Genomic DNA, 24,458 nt, shown 5'->3' with positions numbered 1-24,458 from the left:
GAACAGTGAGAAAAACCTTTAACAGCATAATTATGCATTGTACATTCATAGGTAATAGTTGGTCAGGCATATATGAATCGCTAGTTATTTGGTAAGTGTATGTATGGTAAATGTATGTGACATCTTATTCCAGGCCATTATTCTAATAGCACATTTAAGTGACGTTTCAACCAATTTTACTGGCACTTTTTGTCAGAAAAAAATAGATGATGTCAGAAAAAAGTAAATGAGTAGCATATTGGGCAACAGTGTGTTTAGATAAACCTCATCACCTATTCCTGCTATTGTATGATTATTTTTATATATTGTGACTTAAACACCAAACAATATACTAAATCATCTTTCTCTGTTGTATTGAAGTTCATGATTAAAGAAGGCTTTAGTTCTAAATATTGAAATATATGCCTTATTATTAAATAGTTTGGGCCTTTTCAACAGAGTTACATGTATACAGATGAAATTATTTACTCTAGTATTTGAGAAGTATGCAAATAAATGGGCACAGGTCATTGCAATGCATTTTTGAAGATCAGAATCGGATTTGGCATCACCCAAAACACATAATTTGATATATAGATCATTAAAATCGAGCAGTCCTGTGATATTTAGCTGCAAGAATATGAATTACTATTATTGCTAAGTAGCAATCTTTGAAACTGGCCGCCATTTTTAATCTGACAAGATATCAGACTGCCACCTATGTTTTTATTTATACTGAGGTTGCATTTTAGTCAGCTGAATAGGTGCCATGCTTTCTTCAAAAAATGCCCACGGGATTGCACATGCTCCTGCACTAAAATGATGATACGTGCATTCAAAAAAGTTATTTCACTATATATATACATCATTCATTCCCCTTCTCCTTTGTACTAACGATTTATATCGAACTGTATAGTACTTTCATATAAAAATCTTGCCTCACTAATAGAGAAGCTGTCAGCCATTTGTGCAAAATCTGTGTGTGATAGAGGAAAACCTAGAACTTTTTAAAAATCGGCATTAAAAACCGATTAAGAATCACCTATCAGTAGACAGCCATCATTATCTTTATTCATCTACGCATGTTTAAAACCGAACTTACCACCCCATCAGTTACATATTTCATGTTATCTTCATGGCAAAGTACTGCTCAGCAGTCCTGAATAGCACACGCCTTTGTGTTTAGTGACGGAATGAAAAGCTTATGCATTATGACCTCCGGTTTACTGTGGTGGATGCTGCACCATCAGGATGTGTGGAGAGGTGTGGGGGGTTGCTATGGTAACCATGCAAGTGCCTCGCCTGCCAGGCGAAGACAGTGTTGTTTATAGATATACTTGAAATATACGAATTGTTTTACTTTCATGTCTGAAATACCTGCTCAGCCTGCTCAGCAGAGCTACCCAGACACCACCACCCCAGGAGGAAGGTAAAGAGAGGTGACCCCCACCCCACAGGGAGATGAAGGGGAGGCTTTTCCGCCTTCCGAGCGGGAACTACATATCTCCCCCGTGACCCGACGCCCCTCTTCCTCGCAGCCAGACCACCAGGCAGTATACAGTCTGAGTGCACTACACTCCAGTTCAGGAAGCACTCGCCAGAATCGGGGTGGGAGTTGCAACAACCAAGTCCCAAGCAGGCCCTCAGACGCCTTGCCACCAGATCGGCCTTCACAAGAGGGGACTCCACGAGAGTCTCAAGTCCTGCTATACCCCAGGGGAGCAGCAGCACAGTAGTGTCCACTGGACTTACTCTAGGTGGAGTGACCATCAATTTTCCTCCCTCTGCCATCCACCTCCAGGAGCCAGCGTGTCGGCACTTCTCATAGACAACCTTCACTGGATCTCTCCAGGAGTGGGGTGGGCCCAGGGGTAGACTCCACCAGAGCTACCTTCATTGGGCAGACCACTAGTCGTCCCCCAAGATGCCCCAGCCCCGATGGCAGGATGACAGAGTCCACCGGACCTACAGCATTAGCCAGGAATGCCCACCGGGCCTCCCCCTCCCGTCGTCCCCGGGACAAGCGTCACCCAAGGGAGCATTCTTCGGGCCTCCCTCTACCTTTGTCCCAAGTAGGAACCTAGACAATGCCCACCAAGTCCGTCTGGAAGTTGGGACAGTAAAAAGAGAAATCAGAAAAAAATTATTGCCTTTTCTTTCCCTTTCTTATGCATGCATTTACAGCATTTTTCAACTTTATTTTGATGTCCTTGATGGTTATAAACATTTATATGCTCTGTGTTAGTTTTGGAATGACTATGAGGCCTTGTAGGGCTACTCCCATCTGTTTTATTCCCACACCTACATACACACCTGTTTTGATGGCTGATATGACAAATCCCATTGAAATGGAGGGTTTCCACAAGACAATTTGTTTGTTGCCAAACTTTTTCTCCCCAAGTACCACCAAAGCCTTGTAGGCCTACTCCCCACACTAGTTATCTCCCCACACCTACATACACACCTGTTTTCATGGTAAATGTTACAGAACATCATGAAGTGCTTCCTTTTCATGCGAAAACCTGATTATTTCCAACCCCCGTACCTACAGGCTTACTCTCCACAGCCTACTTTATCTCCCCACAGTCTAGTAATCTCCCAACACTTACATATACCTGTTTTCATGGGTGGTGTGACAGAACACTGAGAAATGACCTGTTTCAATAAGAAAAATAGGTAGTTATCAAAATTTTCGTGTTTTCGATTGTTTTCGAGGGGTAACTATCATAAACTTTTTTTAAATTTTGACGAGTGATTGTGCCTACGGGGGTGCGGATTGAATTGTCAGGTGTGTAAATTCTTCCTCTTTAGCCAGAACAGTCAATTTGCCCTAGGTGAAAGTCGCCAAAACACTCCCGAATTGCGGTTGTGGGAGGTACCCTGCCTGAAACAATTGCGGTCTTAAAGGGTTAAGAAGAGCACTGAATACTGACTGCCTACTGTACAGCAAGCAGAGGGCACATAAGCACTGACTGAGAGAGAGAGAGAGAGAGAGAGAGAGAGAGAGAGAGAGAAAGAGAGAGCACCGTGTACTGTCTGACTGAGAAAATTGTTCAGTAAGATAACACAACACTCGCTACAGATAATGCTTTATATATAAAGGGTAAAGTTTACTGTGAACTTATTACTGCCTGTCTCTTCAGGCGGCGGGAGCGGCATTGGGCGTGCATGTTGTCAGGTGCTGGCCAGGGAGGGCGCCCGACTGGTGGTCGCTGATATCAACCTTCAGGCGGCCAAACACACCCTCACCCTCCTTCCTGGTGAGTCACTCTCCTGTCTGGTGAGTCACCCTCCTTCATGGTGAGTCACTCTCCTGTCTGATGAGTCACCCTCCTGCCTGGTGAGTATCTCTCCTGCATGGTGAGTCATTCACCTGTCCATCACTTTACAGACTAAGCAGAGGTAATATTATGTGAGCATGATGCACCGTTGTGTTCAGTGTAAGACGATGGAAAAAATGGTCAACGTAAGTAAAAGTCTGCTGACCTCTCTCTCTCTCTCTCTCCCCACCAATGAAACTATCTATATAAATAAAAATATAAATAAACAAAATTATGTACACAAATATATATATATATATATATATATATATATATATATATATATATATATATATATATATAGAGAGAGAGAGAGAGAGAGAGAGAGAGAGAGAGAGAGAGAGAGAGAGAGAGAGAAAGAAAGAAAGAGAGAGAGAGAGAGAGTAAATTAACCTGTTATTGGTAGGCACAAACATGTACATAACTTAATACTGTCCATACTACTTTTCTTAAGTGAGAAGAAATTGTCATGTTTGAACTTCCCATGCACAGGAACAATTTTTGAATGATTCATATCATTCAGCTGAAAATACATTGTGCTCACCCACTCCCCTCCCGCCCTATCATCCTCTCTCTCTCTCTCTGATAATGGCAGCATAAGGCCGGTCACTCTCTTAGAATGCATCGATCTAAATACGCTATGAACACTTTCGATCAAATGCCATATTTACTTGGTTTATTATAATTAGTCTTAGAGTTTGTAGAAGTGACATTGACAAGAAAAAGTTTATGATTTGTCCGACCGAGGGGGATGAAACTATAAATTGAGTTTCAAACCAACAATAGGTTAAATGCAATATGGTGAAGGTGTCTTCCCTGGAGGAATTCCCAGTCTAGTACTTACAGATATGTAGCATTTTTTTTTTTTGGGGGGGGGGTGAGGGTGGAGTTGCAAGCGATTCTGGCGCATTGGAAGAATGCAATTATTTTTGAGTATAAATAAGTAAAAAAACAAAATATCTGAAAGAGGAAGTGCATGGGATAGTGGTGTGCTGGGAGGACAGTTGTCATCCGTGATTAGTGAGAATATGCCTGGAGATAATTTGGCTGAGATCACCCTTTACAGGGTGTGACACTAGGCATAAGGTGCAGGTTTGTTTATCCAGTTTCCGGTTAACACATAAACTTGCATCCTCCCCAGTTTGTCGCCTGTTGGTCAAATGCAAATTTACATTCTCCCCTGGTTGACCTGTAAAAATACAGGTTCTCTCTTCATTCTGACTTGCCGTAAGTGCTTGGGATAGATTAAAAGCATCTTCTTGCCCGAGTGCCAGGGGGTTAACTCACCCTCTTCAGGGCCACAGTGGGGGACGTTGGTTACAAGATTGTGACAACGAGAGTGAAATTTTACCTGGTCGTGGTGTAGTGGTATGCTGCCTGGCTCTCAGCTGAGAGTCCTGGGTTCGATATCCGGCATATTGGTAATTTCTCTGATAATCCTTCATAACTGTATGAAATAATATACGGTCATATAAACTACAGTACAGTGTTTGGTGCAGTAGCAATTAAGGTTATGGATTTATTAGATAGTTAGTCATAGGTCACAAATGAACGACTGTTTCTCAGGCTTTACAAAGTGCTCGAAATTTAAACCTTTGATCTGTGACACGTCCTCTGCACTTACAACAGTGACAATATACTCAATTCAGTGAAAAAAAAAAAAAAGTGCAGCAAACATCGCCGACTTGTTCATTGCATCAAACAATACATGCAGTATTGATGGATGGGCATTAAAACAAATTGCAATGCATTTTGATTTATATTGTACAGTATATTTCTACTTAATCTTCTCACTAACGGATTTAAATACAGCTATGGATTATTTTCATGGCATTATAAATAGCTTTTACCTTTTTCTCCAAAATATGCAAAGTGGCCAATTTGGGGGGTTCTTGCTTAAAGACTATTTGTCAGTTTAAATTTTTCTTCTTTTTTTCACAGCTTTTGAGCCATTGCTAGACGAAGGTAATCATATCAATCTTTTCTTTCATCTGGAGTCCAGGCAGCCCCAATATGACAGATGAGGTGGGAGGGAAGATAAAAACTGGGAAAAAGTGTACATGTGAAGAAAGAAAAACTTGTGATATAACACTGGAATACGTAACCTTTGCCTGCGACCACCCTGCACTTATAGTATATGTCACGGGGTTTTTAAAATAACACGGGTTTTTAAAAATAAATGCTAAATATTATTTAATTGATAATAATGTTCAATAATATTGACGAGCAGGGACAATGATTGTCTTGCTACATCAAGCAATGATTATTTACGCTGGCTTACTTCACCGATTTCCTCAGAACGAGAATTTATAAACTTTCTCAACAGTACACAGCAGAGACTAATTACTCACAAATGCTGATTATTAGTACTGTCAGCCTCTGAGAAAGTTACTTCACCCCTGACAATAAATAACTAATACTAATAATAATATCAGGTTCTTGCTGATGCTTAACTCCTAGGAGGCACAACGGATTTTAGGCTTAATACAACAAGACTGGCCTAAGTACCAGTTATGAATAGCAAACGTTTATGCAAGCTAGGAGCTATATGGGAAATAAACTTAATTATGGAGAATAAAACACGACTTTACTTACATTAAGCTCAAGAAAAAGAACTGTTAAATTTATTGATTACAAAATAAATTTAACGTTACATTTCAAATCAAATTAATGAGATCGCTCTCACTCACTCACACAAAAGCTAAATACTTATGCCGAGGAAAAACACCTTAATTAAACTCTTACGTCTAGGAAGACGAAAAGAAATACTAGTCAATGAATGTGGTGTATCACCCAAACAAGGGTGGGAGCACTGGAGAACTGTACTAGTGGAGCTTGGGTGCTAGCTGACCTCTCCTCTCACACTTCTGGAGCACAGAACCTCTCTCCATCACAACAAACACTTGACTGAGTAAACTCGTGAGAAAGAAATGGGAGCGATAGGCCGCATGTTTTAACGGTCGAGTGAGCAAAACGCGCCCAAAACAAATCGCTCAGCGGAAGCGCTAATGTCTCACACAGAGACGATTACGTATGACAATGAAAAATTGATTTGACAAAGCTTCCGTCCGAATGAGCGGTTAACTGAACGATAAACTGGGATTCCACTTGAGTTCGCGGTTTCCCACAAAAGCCAATGTCACTAGCCAACTCGTGACATTACGCCCCATCAAATATCAAATCTTTTTTCCTTCAGAAAAAAAATTTCAATATGCATACATATAAATCCTAGCTCAGTCACACAAGATTCACACTGTGGTGTGTGTGCTATCCTGCTACAGGAGAAAGTCACAGTCGCCAGTGAGCGAAAAAAACCTCTTATTTATGTTAATAAAAGCAAGCTTGAGGGAAAAACTCCGTGACGACGGTGAAAATCCTGTACGCAGGTCAAACTGAGCGAAAAGTCGCTACATTTACACTGACAACTAATTGTTGTGTAGCGTGGTGTATGTAATACACGGTGTAGGTGTGACAGTTGTAGTGTAACTGTACCTATGTGTAAAATGACACAGTAAATAATAATATGGCAATGACGAAGGCAGAGGAGAAGAGGCGGCAGCATGCGGCAGACGATCAGCTGGCCCGCACAGCAAAACTGCTACGCCCATTGCTGTACCTGCAAAATCAATTGAGGTGGAGCATCAAAAGTGTCAATGAGACAAAATTCTTATTACGTTACAATTACTCTCTCTGCCTAGCAATCAGTACATACTATGAAAAGTACGCTCTAGCAGAAAAATACAAGTGACAGCCTAAGCTTCGTACATTCGAGGTCGCCATTAATTATAGCACACCATTAGTGTCGGCAAGTTGAGAATCCTCGTGCAAACTCGGGTCTTCCATAGCCACGAACTGCACACGGGTCCTCAACCTGTGCCTTAACCTACAATACTTATATTAATATCGGGGAGCTGAGAATCCTTGTGCAAACTGGGGTCTTCCATAGCCTCGAGTCGCCTCTGCGGAGTTCTCTCTCGAACTTCCCCCTTAACTTACGGTATTATTCCATAGCCTCGAGTCGCCTCTGCGGAGTTCTCTCTCGAACTTCCCCCTTAACTTACGGTACATAATATGTATGTAGAGGCCCTGGACATACTGTGTCCTGTGGGGCCAACAAGTGAGACGTCAGGTCTGCACCCACTTCACCACTATCCTGTCTCTCAACTGACTCAGAGACTACAGGTGTGGTTACGAACGGCACAGGAAGGGCATGTCCCTGATTAGTGGTGTTACTTTGACACACACTGCAGGAACGGACAAAACTATCTATGTCTCGTCCCATCCCTGGCCAGAAAAAGTCAGCTCGGATACGGCCCTGGGTCTTCCTTTTGCCAATGTGACCTCCTGAGACTGAACAATGACCCCATTGTAACATTGCTAGGCGGTACTTGGCAGGAACGACAAACTGCAGTCGAACCTCGCCCTCAGGTGTTCGTGACTCACGGTAGAGCCGTCCTTGTTTGCGAAGGAACTTGGCTCGACCACCCCGTGAATACTTAATCACTCGACCCTTTTGTTTGTTCCGCACGGCAGCAAGTGTCGGGTCAGAATGTTGTTCCTGTACAACAAGTTGACTACACATCAGATCTTGCGGCGATTCAATGATCACTGGGGTGACACAGTCTGGAGCCTCAGCCATGGCTCGTGTTACCGCAGCAGCCGAAGTCTGAGTAGAGTCATGTTCAGTGCAACTATCCTTGGCACCATAAATGTTGCCTATGATGAGGTCAAATAAGGGTTCTGGCATGACAACTGCGAATGTCGTACCAGTATAAAATGGAGATGCCACCTGGATACATGCCTCAGGGAACAATCTCACTGATCCATCAATAAGGTTTGCATGGATCTGTCGACCTGTATACTGCTCAGGCCGAACTAAACTCTGTTTGACAGAGCAACTTGAGGATCCATTATCTATCAGGACCTTCACAGGAATGCCTCCCACAAACCCTGGCTGAACAAGGAAGGTACTGTCACCTGTGGGAGGGCCTGTGGAGGAAGCAGCTAGCCACTCATGAGGCTGCTGAATTGATGCGGCAAACATTGTGCCTTGTGAATTATATTGGGGGTTTGTACTCACTGCCTGGGAAGATGGAACATTGGCCATCTGTGGAGGGGGGTTCACTGTCACTGTGGGACTATTGAACTGTGGGGGAGTACCCATACTGGTAGGGACGTGACCACCGTGCTGCTGCTGAGGAATGAAGGGTGCATTCACTTCCCGCCTCTTTTGAGCTGGTGGTGAAAAAGTTTGTCCCAACGGTCGGTTGCGTGGCTGATACTGCTGCTGATTAGGGTACTTGTTGTACCTCTTCCACTCAGGTTTCTGAGTGTTTTGCCCCTGGTCCTTCCACTGCGGTTTTGGACCTTGGCCATTACTCTGAGAATGGCCTTGTTGCTGGGGTTCAATCTGAGATGGTTTCCCAGATTTATCAGCTTTTCTGTTCCAGGTGTTTTAATGCTTGCGAGTTTGATACCCATATGCAGTAAAGAATGCGTCAGCCTTTCCTGCCATTTGGCTGGCATCTTTCACCTGGCAGATCTTAACCTGTGCTATGAGCTCAGCAGGCCACGACCTCTCTAGCTGTGTACGCAGCATAAGGTCAATTATCCCCTCACGCGTGGAAGGAGTTTCATCTTTCTCCATTCACTCATTTAAGTAAGCAGTGAGACGATCGAGGAACTGAACAGCTGTCTCCTTGTCTTGGAGACGAGCTCGCATGAACTGAACTTTGGCGTCGTCTACTGTGAGACCATACGCCTTAATGAGTGCAGCTTTCATCATTTCATAGGTGAGATTGTCTCCACGAATTCTGTGGAGAATATCGAGGGCAGGGCCCTCAAATAAACTAAGAAATTGGATCCGCTTAGCTTCCTCATCCAGTTGATACATGTTTGCCATGTCCTCAAAAAGAGCTATGTATGGCTCGATTCGCTCGCTTTCCTTGTATGAAGGAAGTTTGATGCGTGGGGTCGCCAGGACATGTGCAGGGAGAACGCTCGTGGAGCTTGAACCAACTGCACCGGATGTGTCTGAAGCCAAGGAATCTCGCTTGAGGTTCAGCATTTCATATTCGTGTTTTTCATGTGCTTCTCGCTCGGCATGTTTGTGCTCTTGTTCTCTCTCGCGTTGTTGTAACTCGTACTGACGTTCTCTCTCTCGTTCCTCACGTTGTTCACGCTCATGTTCTAAGTCGAGTTTGCGCTGTTTCTGCTCGTGTACGTGCAGTTTCTGCTCGTGTACGTGCAGTTTCTGCTCGTGTACGTGCAGTTTCTGCTCGTGTACGCGCAGTTTCTGCTCGTGTTCGTGCAGTTTCTGTTCGAGTTTGCGCTGTTCTCGCTTGTATTCGCACTCCTTTTTGCGTTCCTCATGCTGTTCTCGCTCGTATTCGCGCTGAATCTTACGCTCTTCAAGGGCATCATTCTCGCACTGCTGCTCCTGATTATGCCGTGAGAGTATATACTCTTTAATATTGGTTGGGTCCGAAAGACCCATTTCTTTGGCTTCCTGTAAAAATACAGTGGTACCCATGACGCTAATTTATTAAGCAAACGAAACTGAGTACTGACTGCTTCGCAAATGAATGCTAATGACACAAGTAAAGAGTACAGACACAAGCTAGTGGTGACCAGTCTTATCTAGTTAACTGGAAAAGAATAAAGCAAAAATGCAAAATAACTGAGAAGACTCAATAATTAACACAATGGGTACGGCGGCTACCCAGGAGCGAATAAAATCGTCTGGCGTTACCAAAAGTAAAGTACTAAATAGAATAAGAACTCTATGGATTAATAAAGCAAAAATTCACTTGCTTAATTAACGGTAAACACCAGTAAACTTGTGCCTATAAACTTTAATGATAAATTCCTAAATATGAACGAGTGAGTACTATCTCGTGAATAGCTTTAGAGCTAGGAGTTAATATCCTGGAATGAGGTCGCCAATTGTCATGGGGTTTTTAAAATAACACGGGGTTTTTAAAATAAATGCTAAATATTATTTAATTGATAATAATGTTCAATAATATTGATGAGCAGGGACAATGATTGTCTTGCTACATCAAGCAATGATTATTTACGCTGGCTTACTTCGCCGATTTTCTCAGAACGAGAATTTATAAACTTTCTCAACAGTACACAGCAGAGACTAATTACTCACAAATGCTGATTATTAGTACTGTCAGCCTCTGAGAAAGTTACTTCACCCCTGACAATAAATAACTAATACTAATAATAATATCAGGTTCTTGCTGATGCTTAACTCCTAGGAGGCACAACGGATTTTAAGCTTAATACAACAAGACTGGCCTAAGTACCAGTTATGAATAGCAAACGTTTATGCAAGCTAGGAGCTATATGGGAAATAAGCTTAATTATGGAGAATAAAACACGACTTTACGTACATTAAGTTCAAGAAAAAGAACTGTTAAATTTATTGATTACAAAATAAATTTAACGTTACATTTCAAATCAAATTAATGATATCGCACTCACTCTATCTATCTATCTATATACCTAGGCTGCTTCCCCCAAGGAAAGGGAGGTAGCCGAGACAGGACGACACACTCCCAATTTACTCATCCATTCAAACACATTTATTCGCATCTTAGCCCCAAAGGGGAGAACGGACAGATCCTCACCGCACCACACGGCACAAGGGTCAACTGCGCAATGCAATCACTGACATCAGCAGCAGGGCCCGACAGCAGAACTGGTTTACCCCTGCCACATTAACAGACCCATCCCCTTACCCGCACCTGACCTGACTAGCTGATCAGACCAAATGCGGGAGAATATCCCCTCAGGGCTGCGTCATCACTTATTCATTCACAATTTCTCTCCATTTATTTCTGTCATGCACAGCCACTCTTCCTTTCTCAACAGACATCCCTCTCGCATCCAGCGCTCTCTTCACACTGTCCATCCATCCTATTCGTGGTCTTCCTCTCAGCCTTACACCTCTCACATCAGATCTAGTTATCTTTTTCACCAATCGCTCATTATCCATTCTCTCCATATGCCCAAACCATCGCAACACCCTCTGCTCAACTCTACCAGCCATCTCCCGAACAATTCCAGTTCTCCTTCGCACTTCATCATTTCGCACCCAATCCATACGCGTCACTCCACACATACTCCTCAGACACCTCATCTCCATTACATTCAAACTTTTCCTCTCTGCTACACCCAGATTCCATATTTCAGCCCCATATAACGCAGTCGGTACCACAACACCCTCATACAGCCTTCTCTTTACATCCATTCCAAGCGAACGACATTTAAACACTTTTTTCATTCCTCCCAGCACCTTCCCTACTTCATTTATTCTAAACTTCACTTCTGCATCTATTCTTCCATCCACAGCAACATGTGACCTGAAATATTTAAAACAATCTACCTCCTCAAGCAACTCACCATTCAAAATTATATTCATCCCCCTACCATCTATCAACCTCGTACACTTCATCACTTTACTCTTATTCTCATTTACTTTCAATTTCCTCCTTTCACACACCCTTCCAAACTCCTCTACGAACTGTCTCAATTTCTCCCCTGAATCAGTCACCAGTGCAGTATCATCTGCAAACAGCAGCTGCTTCAGATTCCACTCTCCATCATCAACATTCACTAGACTCAGACCTCCACCTAAAACTCTTGCATTCAACTCCCTTACAACACCATCCATGTAAATATTAAACAACCAAGGCGACATCACACAACCCTGTCGCAGCCCGACTCTCACGGGAAACCAATCACTCACAGCATTTCCCACTCTTACACACGCTCTACTATTTACATAAAAACTTTTCACCCCTTTTAGTAACCTACCATCAAGTCCATACAATCTTAAAACAGTCCACAAAGCCTCCCTATCAATTCTATCATACGCTTTCTCTAAATCCATAAATGAACAAAACACATCCTTGCCTTTCGCTAAATAGTTTTCACACACTTGTCTCACAGCAAACACGTGATCAACGCATCCCCTCCCTCTCCTAAAGCCACACTGCTCATCACCAATCACTCCCTCTGTACCCTCTCTAACTCTCATAATTAACACTCTACCATACACCTTACCTACAACACTCAATAGACTTATGCCCCTAAAGCTAGTACATTCATACTTATCACCCTTGCCTTTATACAACGGACCACACAAGCACTTGCCCAGTCAATTGGCACCATACCTTTCTCAAAGCACACATTCAACAATCTTACTAACCAGTCAACAATAGTCACTCCACCACCCTTCAGGCATTCCACAGCACACCCATCCATACCTGCAGCTTTCCCTGTTTTCATCTCCTTTACTGCCTTCTCCACTTCCTCCTTCGTGATCAAAGAATCACTCAACTCTCCCAACACATTTATTCCTTGCACCCTTCCATTTGCCACAATCTCAGCCATCCTTTCCTCCTCTACATTTACAGTCTTTCAAAATACTCTGCCCATCTCTTCCTTACTGCATCCATCTCAATTAACATCCTTCCATCCTCTGCTTTTACTCGTTCTTCCTTCCCAGACTCTCCCTTTCGCACCCTTTTCACCTCCTTCCAAAACATTTTCTTATTCTGTTGAAAATTCTCTGTCAGCCGCCTACCCCACCTCTCATCTGCTGCCACTTTAGCATCACGCACAGCCCTTCTCGCTCTATTCCTCTTTTCCTTATACCTTTCATATGACATCTCATCCTTCCTCTGCAGCCACACTTCATATGCACGTCTCTTCTCAGCCACAGCCATACTTACTTCCTCGCACCACCATTCACTTCCTTTTCTTACACCACCACCCACACATCTCACACCACACACCTCTTCTGCATGCCCCACCACAGCACTCTTAAACAACTGCCATTCCTCCTCCACGCTGCCATTTTCCCGATCTTTCACTGCATTCCACTCATCTTTCAATTTCTCCTGATACTCTATCTTTTTCTCTCTTTTATCCAACTCACTCACTTTCAAAACCTCCCTGCCACACCTAACCCTCCTAACTCTCACCCATTTCTTACCTACTCTTAACTTTCCCTCCACCAAGTAGTGGTCAGACATACCTCCACCCTCCCCTCTCAGAACTCTCACATCCAACAATCTTCTTCTTACATTCCTAGACACAACCACATAGTCCATCAAAGCTCTATCAACAACCCTTCCACCCTCCTGTCTCACCCATGTATACTTATAAATATCTCACTCACTCACTCACACAAAAGCTAAATACTTATGCCTAGGAAAAACACCTTAATTAAACTCTTAAGTCTAGGAAAACGAAAAGAAATACTAGTCAATGAATGAGGTGTATCACCCAAACAAGGGTGGGAGCACTGGAGAACTGTACTAGTGGAGCTTGGGTGCTAGCTGACCTCTCCTCTCACACTTCTGGAGCACAGAACCTCTCTCCGTCACAACAAACACTCGACTGAGTAAACTCGTGAGAAAGAAATGGGAGCGATAGGCTGCATTTTTTAACGGTCGAGTGAGCGAAACGCGCCCAAAACAAATCGCTCAGCGGAAGCGCTAATGTCTCACACAGAGACAATCATGTATGGCAATGAAAAATTGATTTGACAAAGCTTCCGTCCAAATGAGCGGTTAACTGAACGATAAACTGGGATTCCACTTGAGTTCGCGGTTTCCCACAAAAGCCAATGTCACTAGCCAACTCGTGACAGTATATTCTTAGAAATTAGATAATTGCTTCTTAGTGCAAGAGTGTTGACAGGCGTACCAAACGTCACATACTAATACCTACATGCCGTGTGAAAAGGAAAACTTACTGAGAAGTTTTTGATGAAAAATGTTGTTAAGGTAGACGATTTGTTTTTGCCAACTTTTATCCTCCCCCCCCAAACCCTTATCATAGTTGGACTATACTAGGCTTGATATGGAAGAAAAAGTCATGTAATTACCTTCGTCCATGAATGGTTTAACGTGAAAAAATGAAAGAAAATTTTGTAAGATAACAAACGACCATTAGATGAAGGTCCGTCACAGCATATTTTGTTCTTACCTAATTGTATTTTTACAGGAATGAGTCAAGCTCGTACTGTCTCGTGTCTTAAACCATATTTATCGTACATCTCCTTAAATTTATGAATTGTTTTGGCACATATTTCATTCGGTAGTGCATTCTACTGATCCATTGCTCTATTTGGGAAACTAAATTTTCTTACATCTTTATCGCCTCTCTTTTTATGCAGTTTTTTGCAGTGTCCTCTTGTTGATGCATCCCCATTGGTTATGTAATCATTTATGTCTATTTTCTTCTTCCCTGATATGCATTTATATAGTATAATCATGTCTTCTCTTTTCCTTCTTTCCTGTAGTATAGGCAGATTCAGTTTTTCTAGTCTTTCTTCATAGCTTAGATCCCTTAAGCTTGGTACTCATCTTGTAGTGGCCTTTTGAACTTTTTCAATCTTATCTATTTGTTTTTTGAGGTGAGGACTCCAGACTACTGGTGCATACTCCAGAGTTGGCCCGATAAATGATGCTATTATCTTTCTTAGCATGTCTTCATTTATGTATGTGAATGCTATTCTCATATTTGCAAACAGTGAATACACGTTCCGTACCTTCTCACTGATGTGGTCAGCCGGAGATAGTCTGTCATTAATAATCACACCTAGGTCCTTCTCTCTTTCTGATGTGTGTAGGGTTTTATTTCCTAACTTATAATCCCAATCAGGTCTTTTTCCACTTTTACCAAATTTGATTACATGACACTTGTACACATTGAATTCCATTTACCATGTATTGCTCCATTCATGAAGTTTATTTAATTCTTCTTGTAGCTCTTTACAAGAGTCTGTATCAGTAAATGTTCTTTGTATTTTAGCATCATCTGCAAACGTATTTAGATAGCTTTCATTTCCAATGTTGCTATCTATATCATTTATAGACACTAAAAACATGATTGGTGCCAGCACTGAGCCCTGTGGAACTCTGCTAGTCACTTCCCTCCGTGATGAGTAAGTTCCCCTTGGTAATGTTGTCATTTCTCTTTTTTTGAGAAAATCTTGCATCCAACAATAAAGTTTGCTTCGGATTCCTCCTTGATGGTACAGTTTCCATAAAAACTGTTGGTGTGGTACTCTGTCAAATGCTTTCTTGAAATCTAAATAAATACTGTCCACCCATCCTTCTCTATTCTGTAATGTTTCTGTTACTCTAGCATAGTAGCTCAACAGATTTGTAACATAGGATTTTCCTTTTCTTAAACCAGACTGTCTTTCTGTTATCATATTGTGTTCTTCTAGATGATTTACCCAAACTTTTCTTATCAGCTTTTCTGATAGCTTGCTTTCAACACTTGTTAGGATACTGGTCGGTAGCTGAGTGGATTTTGCCTATTCCCTTTCTTGAATAAGGGAACAATGTTCGGCTTCTTCCAAATATCAGGTAGTTTACCGTGTCTCAAGAATTTCTTGAAAATTAAAGAAAATGGTTTACTTAACTTCACTGAACATTCATGTAGCACCCAATATGAAATTTCATCATGACCAATTGCATTTCCTTTGTCTACTTTACTTAACTCCTTCTGTATTCCTTTTTCTGATATTTGTGTATCTTGTAATATGTGTGGGCAAGTTTGTTCCATATCATCCCTTCCAAAATTATTTTCATCCGTAAAAACTGATTGAAAATTCTTATTTAGTGCTTCACAAATATCCTTCTTTTGTGTGTAGGTGATCCCCTCATGTGCAATGGAATATATTTATCTTTTACTTTGGTTTTGCTTTTGATGTAGCTGTAAAATAGCTTCGGTTGATCACTACTTTTATTTATGATATCCTCCTCAAGCTGTTTTTGGGCTTCTCTCCTTATTCTTGTATAATCGTTTCTTGCCTGTTTATAGTTGTTATATGCCCTTTCACTATTGTGTCTTCTGTATCTATTCCACAACAAATCTCTTCATTTGATTTATTTGCATTTTGTATTGAACCATTTCTTTATTTTCTTTGTTGCTTCTTTGTACTATGGAATGTACTTATTGACTCCTATTTCATAAAGTTCACAGAATTTTTTATATATAGCATTTAAATCTTTTCCTCTAAGCTCCTTTTCCCAATCTGTTTCTAAGAATTACTTCTTTAGGTCATGATAGTTTCCCTTTTTATAATTTAGTCTCTTTTTGTAACTTTCTTTGCTGTTAGCTATGTCATATGCAATCCTGAAGTTGAAGTTTAGTACTGCATGGTCGCTTTTGGCGAATGGAGGGTGATGTATTAAATTGTCAATATCATTTTCTTGCCTAGTAAACATAAGATCTAGCACTGAGGGTACATACAGTCCTGTTTTTCTGGTGCTTTCCCTTACATGTTGAGTTAGGAAAAACTCCTGCACGAGATCGAAGAGCTTTTGGTCCCAACAGCTTTCTTGACTTATTATATCTAGAGTATTCCAATTTATATTTGTATTGAAATCTCCAGTTAGTATAATTCTTTCCGATTTCTCTTCCGTTCTATGTAGTAATACTCTTAAACTTTGATTTGTACTCACTGCCGGATCCTCATAGTCGCCTCTTTCCCATGTGTTTAATCTGGGTGGCATGTACGAATTGGCTACAATTACTTTCCCTTCAGATGTATTGATCTCTACTGCAATCAGTTGTACTTGTGAGGGTATATCTAGTTCTGTTTCTTTGACTTTCAGATTTTTCTGTGTTAATTTTATATTCCTCTTCCTTTCTTTAAGTTCCTATCTCTTCTCCATATATTGTATTCCTCTAAGTTTAGGATGTCATTTGATATCCTTGGTGGTAATTTTGTTTTAGTTAGGCATATGATATGTGGTTCATTTTCTCTGATATAATCATTCATCTCTAATAATTTATATACCATTCCATCCACATTTGTGTGTGTGTGTGTGTGTGTGTGTGTGTGTGTGTGTGTGTGTGTGAATGGATTGGTAGACCATTAATTCTAATCAGCAAATACAAGTTAAACTGAAAAGCAGTTGTTTCATTCTCCTTGTATAAATCATATTTTGCACGTGTTGCTTGGTGCAATGAACAGGCTGACATTGTTTACTGTGCTGACTCGACGATTTTTTTCATTTTTTTTGTTTTGAATGAGCGTATTTAAAATCCAATAGCGCTGTTTACATACGGGCTCAGGAGTGCTAATAATATGTGGATAATTCTCTCTCTCTCTCTCTCTCTCTCTCTCTCTCAGACACAAACACAGTTCCCCCACTGCTGTGACACAGGCTGCTTTTTCTATAACTAAATCAAAATATAAAAATAACAACCCACAAGTGGTTTCGGCTTGTCCAAATCTTCACTTGTAAGGTTGGATGGTACAGTTACTGCCCGAAGAAGGTTGGCATTTTTCCTCAAGTATTTAGTAGTCAGTAGTATATATATATATATATATATATATATATATATATATATATATATATCAAGATCAACAATACATCCTATCCCACCCAAGGGCAGGGTGAGGAGTAGCGACGTCCAAACAGCACAAACTTGTCCAATCCAATAGGCAATGCTTCCATTCACTCGTCACAAACTTGCCCAATCCAATAGGCCACACATCCATTCACTCGTCACAAACTTGCCCAATCCAATAGGCCACGTTTCCATTCACTCGTCACAAACTTGCCCAATCCAATAGGCCACGCTTCCATTCACTCGTCACAAACTTGCCCAATCCAATAGGCCACGCTTCTATTCACTCGTCACAAACTTGCCCAGTCCAATAGGCCACGCTTCCATTCACTCGTCAGGCAAGCCCCGGAATCCTGGCTCTACCGGATATGCCAAAAACAATCACCACATTCTGCAGCTTCACACAAACGTATCCGATTGAGTCAATCCGGACGCTGCCATGCTCACAAGGAGTGCCAAAATCCCTGATCATGCACTTCTCACAACATTCATCCAGCCGGCTCGATCTCTTGTCAGTTCCTTAGTCTCACCAACTTCCAAACCTCTCTTCCTCAAACACTTATCCACCATATCTCTCCACCTTCTCTTTGGCCTACCTCGCCTCCCTGCTTCAAATTCACTCACGTATACCTTTTTCACCCCTCTATTTTTATCCATTCTTTCCACATGACCATACCATCTCAGGACATTCTCTTCAATTCTGGTGTCCACCGACTTCCTCACTCCACACGTTTCACGAATCTTATTATTTCGTATCCTCTTCACCCTCTGTACTCCACATACATTCCTCAAAAGTCCCATCTCCATTGCTCTTACTCTTGACTATTCATTTTCATGCCACACTATAGTCTCACACCCATATGTTAAAGTTGGCACTAACACTCCCTCATGTAAGCTTCATGCAGCAGCAACATTGAAGCCGCCTGTTTCTTATCAAGGCCTTCATTGCACCAGCTACTTTTCTTCCTTGTGTCACTCTAGTTTCAACTTGTTTTGCACATTTTCCTCTCTTTTCTATCACTGTACCCAAGTATTTGAACTCTCTCATCAATTCCAGTCTCTCTCCATTCACTGTGACATCACACTGAAAGTCACCTTCTCTCTCAGTAGCCATCACTTTACTCTTCTGTACATTGTCCGGTACTTGCAAGCTGTACTGCATCATCAGCATACAACAAGTTTCAGATATTCCATCTATCACCATTCATTACCAGTGCCATCCCTCTCTCCATTACTCATGTTTTTACTTCTCTCATCACCTCATCCATATATATATTGAACAACCATGAGGACATCACACAACCTTTTCGCATGCCCACACTGATCGTGAACCATTCACTTAGATGCCCATTAACCCTTACACATGCTTTGCTACCATCATAAAAAACCTTGACAGCACCTAGCACCTTGCCGTCTATTCCATGCATGCACAAAACTTTCCACAATCCCTCTCTGTGTTCTTTGTTGTATGCTTTTTCCAGATCCATGAATGCCATAAGCACCTTATGGTCCTTCTCACAAGCCTTCTCTGTTATCTCTCACTGCAAATACTTGATCCACACATCCTCTGCCACTCGTAAAGCCACCCTGTTCATCACTCACTAGAATTTCTTATATCTCTCTTACACTCTCCATAATAATTCTTCCATATACCTTTCCTACCACACTCAATTAACTTATGCCACGATAATTCTTGCACTCACTTCGCTCACCTTTATTTTTGTACAGGGGTACAATCACAGCCTTTTTCCACTCTCCAGGCACAGTTTCACTCATCCATGTCTTCTAACATATCTCCAACAAGCACTTTATTCCACTCTCTCCACCACACTTAACCCTTATCCGCCGGTTGACGTGTATGGACGACAGGATTGAGAGCGTGGAGGGCCGCCGGTTGCCTTGCTATACTGCACTCACCTTCCCGCCACTGTTTGATTACACTACCGTTTTCTGTGATACCTATGGGGTAGGTAGGACCCCCAGGTACCCTGCGGTTGCGCTGTTCAGTTTGTACTCGGCAGTGGTAGCGAGAGGAGCCACGTCATCTTCCTTGACATTGTCCGATTCTGTCTCACCCATGAAGGGCCGATTGCCTCATCAATCCTCAGAAAGTTCTGCCCTTATTGCCAGGTAAAGGGCTTAGTGATAGCGCCATAGGACGTGCCCTTGACGATACTGTCTCTCGTATACCTTCAGGCACGAGTACGTCCTCTGGAGGGAAAATAAAAAAAGCTACCACGTGGAGAGTGAGTTTCCTCTCTCTCCCTCCAACCCCTACTCTCGCTTCCTCTGACGCCACAGAGAGTGCTCTCCGATTTCTGCAGGAGGAAGGGACAGTCTATGAAAGTGATGATTTCGGCGATGAGGAGGTGCAATATGACCCAGGACATCGTGGAACGTGACGCGGACCTGGCGGTCATCTGTGGAAAAACGTCGCGGGAGCCGCTTTCCACACTCTCGCCAAGCCTGCTTGCAAAGCTCCCCCACACTTCAGCCTACCACTTCAAGGGCAAATTCCTCCCACAAACTATGGCTCCTTCGGGAGTGGTATGAGTACTGAGCAGGTGTGTGGGGGGAAGTGTAAATAGTGTACAGCAGTGCAGAAGTTTGTGTATTTTCATAAATGAGTGAAATGTGTGATTTTTGTAAGTGAATTATAGAAAGTGCTAAGATATGTCTTTTTATAAGTTCTACAAGTGCATATAAGTGATTTATGTCTAAGTGCAATACAGGAGTTGATAACTGTTTATTGGATATTGGTTAGAAAATTATTGGATATACCTTGGAGTTTGCCTACCTGTTACCTGAAAAGAAAAATCCACTTGTGAGTGAGCCACAATGAACAATACCTGCTTCAGTACACCTAAATTATTTTCACTCAATACTCAGGGGGATTGTGCCAAATATGAGCATCAGTGTATCTGTGATGTGAAGTACAAATAATGTTAGTTGTGTGAAACATTTACTATGATTTTCACTATAACCCTGATTAGTACAAAGCAGTCTGATTTGACAGTACAAATAATTACCTCATAATTTCTACGATAATGCGTGAAAGAGCAACAGCATTTACTTGTAAAAGGGCAATTACCCGTAATCGTGATGTAAAGTGCATTTCTAAGTGTCTTAGTAAAGGAGAAATATGATTATTTACGGAAGAAGTGAGTACAGAAAAACGACGAGATATTTCTTTTCCACGCACCAACGGGGCTTAGTGGCATGGTGGTGTGGAAGGTAAATCCTTGGGTGAGCCACATGAACCGGGTGATGACTCATTTTCACGGTGGTGAGTAAGGAGGAGTAGAGAAAACGAGTGGAATATTCCGCATTCCAAGGACGCTCGGGCAGTGTTACAATCACCACTCCAATCAGTGCTACCAACGCTAGCCGGCTGGGCCAATGCCATGGCCAGTGGCCTGTGCTCAGAGCCGCGCGCCAAAACGTGAAAAACCACTCGTCTTCAACTCATTGTTACTCATTGACGGGACCACCTAGAGACCTTGGGATACCTTCATTGGAAAGAGGAAGAGTTGGTGAGTCTTATGAACTTTCATTGAATTCTCTAGCTATTATAGTTTGGCAGATATAAGGGGTTTGAAGTAAGGGTATTTTTTCCAAAATCTCGGAAATCGCCCGTAGGGAGTGCGTAAAAAGGCGGCCGGAAACCCCTGGCGGGCTAAGGGTTAAGCGCATCTCTGCATACACCTTCATCAACCCCAGCTACGCTCCCATTTTTCAGCCACTTCACTGCACTCTTCACCTGTGCGAAAGTCACGCATCCTGGCACTTAATTCCTTCTCCCTCACTCCCCCAAAACCAATCATGTTTACAGCCGCTCTGCTCTCTCTATTTTCATTCATTAGGCTTTCTCAAAATATTCTTTCCATCTGGTCCTTACTTCATCTCCATGGGTTAGTAACCTACCACCTGCATGCTTCACACCATCACATTTCTTTCTGCTTTCACTTCTACATTTCCGCACCTCTTTCCAGAATAATTTCCTATTTTCAGAGTAGTTTGGTATTCATTTTTCTTCCCAGACCATCATTTACTCCCTCCTTTTTCCACTTCACCAGTCTCTTTTCGTGTTTCTTGCCCTCGATATACCTGGGTTCTTATTTCCAACTGAACCCCAATCTTTTAACCACTTTAGCCAGTTCTTCCTCTTTTCCTTCACTACCCCCTTAATCTCCTCATCCCATCATGCCGTATCCTTGTTTTTTGTTGATACTCTTGCCACACCACACACCACTTTAGCATTCCTAACTATCAATCCCTATATGAATTCCACAGGTTGTCCAAATCCAATTCATTCCAGTTCATTGAATCTAACTCGTCCTATACTTTGGTCCAGTAATCATCTGCCATTTCTTTGATTCTTAGCTTCTCAAGTTATAGACTTTTTTCCTGACTGCTCCTCTCTCTCTTGATCCACCTCACTCCTCTCATCTTGATCTTGCATACCACAATCATATTATCCGACAGGACCTCCACATCGTCCTCTCACAGCACATATCCTTTTAGTTGTTTCCCATTATCATTTTCTCCTGGTACTCCATAACAACCCATTGAGTCAACCGTGACCAGTGCCTACTCTTCCATTCATATCCCTCATCACGATCACTTTGTAGCTCCTGGGCATTTCTCCCACTACTTCACTCACCTCATCCCAAAACCTGTCTTTCTCTCTCACTTCTGTCCTCACACGTTGCATACGGTACAATCACTGCCACTTTCACGTTCTCAAAATTGAACTTGACATACATACACCTCGAGCTGACACATTTGTAGTCTCTCATTCCACTCTGCCACACGTCATTCATTAACAAAGCAACTCTTTCCTTGCATCTTCATCTCCCATTCATTCCCGATCTTACATTTCACACCCTCCCACTCCTCCACTTCCCCCCTTTCATTTTCGATTCACGCAATGCCATCACAGCATATCTCGTACTCTTGAACACATTCACCACTTCCACCCTCTTGCTTTCCTCATTCACACCTCTCACATTCCACATGGCCAAATGAGTCTGCCCATTTGAGGCCCTGGGCAGGTATTGGGCCCTCTGAGGCTCTCCGAAATGACTACCATGATGAAGTAATTTTGGATACGGGAATCTGGGGGACACTTAACCCTGCCAGAAACCCCGATTATATGGTTACCACCTAGCATAATAAATGATTTCCTGGGTACAGGAAACCATTTGGCTTGTCACTTAGTGTAGAGCTTATATAGCATCACTCTACATTGAGTGACTGGATGATATATATATATATATATATATATATATATATATATATATAATTTTTGGCTTGACACTGCACATAACTTTTCCTGTAATTGCCCTTTGCACCCGAGAATTCTCTGGTAGGCTGAATTTTGGAGTTATTGTTCACAAAACATCTTGAAATATATTCCTAAGAAAGATAATATGCATTATTCTCCTGTCTCCGGCAGGTGGTCAGCAGCACGTGGCTGTGGCCATGGACGTGAAAGACAGGAGGAGTGTGGAGGACGCCATGAAGTCTGCCCAGGATCAGTGTGACGCCCCCCCTCACTGCTAGTCAACTGTGCCGTGGTGGCCACCCCTGCGCTCTAATTTCAGAGGCTGATGATGACTTGTGGCAGAAAATTATTGATGTCAACCTAAAGGTCAGTCTCAAGTTGTGTACATGATATAAAAAGTAACATTATATGGTCAAACTATTTTGAAATTAAAACTGATGCACAAGCAACAATGAATCTTAATATAATTATCATATTGAATTCCGCAGGGAATTTTCTTGGTAACCCAGGCTTTTGCAACATCACTGCTGGATAATGGGAAAGATCTCCAAAGGTGCAATAGTGAATATTGCAAGTATTTTTTGGGGAAAACTGGCCATACCTATTTGGGTGGCTATAGTGCCAGCAAAGGAGGAGTTATTTCACTCACCAAGACGTGTGCTGCGGAATTAGCAAGGTAGCTAAACCACATAGGAATGTAAACAATGGACTGATCATGGCTTCCATATTCCGTATTTGCTTTAATGCTGGTAATTAATTTCCTCATATATAAAGATTTTTTTTTATATGATTCTTCCATACTAAAAAGTATATTACTGAAACTCCTTACCATTTCAGCAAAGCCATACGTGTAAACTGTGTGTTACCTGGACTAATTGACACACCAATGGCAGCAGGCGCAAGTGAGGAGATACTTGAGAACCACAAGCGGCTCACACCACTGGGTAGACTTGGCCATCCTGAAGGTTAGTGGAGGTAACGTGTTGGTTGCAAGCAGAAACTTTGTGAGAGGAGTCATGGCTTCATTTTTGAAGTGATAATATTTAATCCAACAATTGCGGCATTAGGTTTTCAAGTCTACCCTCTTGCACACACACACACACACACAATAACAATCACTGGTATAGAAGAGGAAGAAGTTAAAAACAAGATCACAAGAGACAAAAAGGAGATGGCAAATGTAACGAGCTTACTGAAAGAAGTATCAGAGGAAATCTGTAGTAAAGACATAGAGGAACACAAAAGGTTAGGGAAATACGAGAAAAGCAAGACAATACCTCTAAAGGTGACTTTCCAGAGTGTAAACACTGTGGAAGAGATGGCATTAAAAATGCAAAGAATCTTAAGGAAAAAGAGGAGTTCAAAAATGTATGGATAAGAAGATGCCTAACACAAGAGGAACTGGAATTACTGAAAGAGAAAAGGTAGGAAGCAAAAACAAAAAAATGAGGGAAGATCAGAAGAGGAGAAGAAGA

General features: G+C 42.0%; 1 protein-coding gene across 1 annotated transcript in view; it reads left to right on the top strand.

The window, feature by feature from the left end:
* The first annotated feature begins 1,903 nt into the window (after positions 1 to 1,903).
* LOC145394513 (uncharacterized) overlaps positions 1,904 to 24,458 on the top strand; it is a 23,543-nt gene continuing 988 nt past the window's right edge. The window contains exons 1-4 of the mRNA XM_080268356.1: positions 1,904 to 2,051; positions 3,123 to 3,239; positions 23,155 to 23,236; positions 23,821 to 23,948. Of these exons, the coding sequence (XP_080124482.1) occupies positions 1,904 to 2,051; positions 3,123 to 3,239; positions 23,155 to 23,236; positions 23,821 to 23,948 (475 nt within the window). The remainder of the gene's footprint in view (positions 2,052 to 3,122; positions 3,240 to 23,154; positions 23,237 to 23,820; positions 23,949 to 24,458) is intronic.

The sequence above is a fragment of the Coenobita brevimanus genome, chromosome 27 (genome assembly GCF_032717465.1).
Source record: "Coenobita brevimanus isolate Jiangsu-jjx chromosome 27, ASM3271746v2, whole genome shotgun sequence".
Lineage (NCBI taxonomy): Eukaryota > Metazoa > Arthropoda > Malacostraca > Decapoda > Coenobitidae > Coenobita > Coenobita brevimanus.
This window is presented reverse-complemented; position numbering and strand designations above follow the sequence as displayed.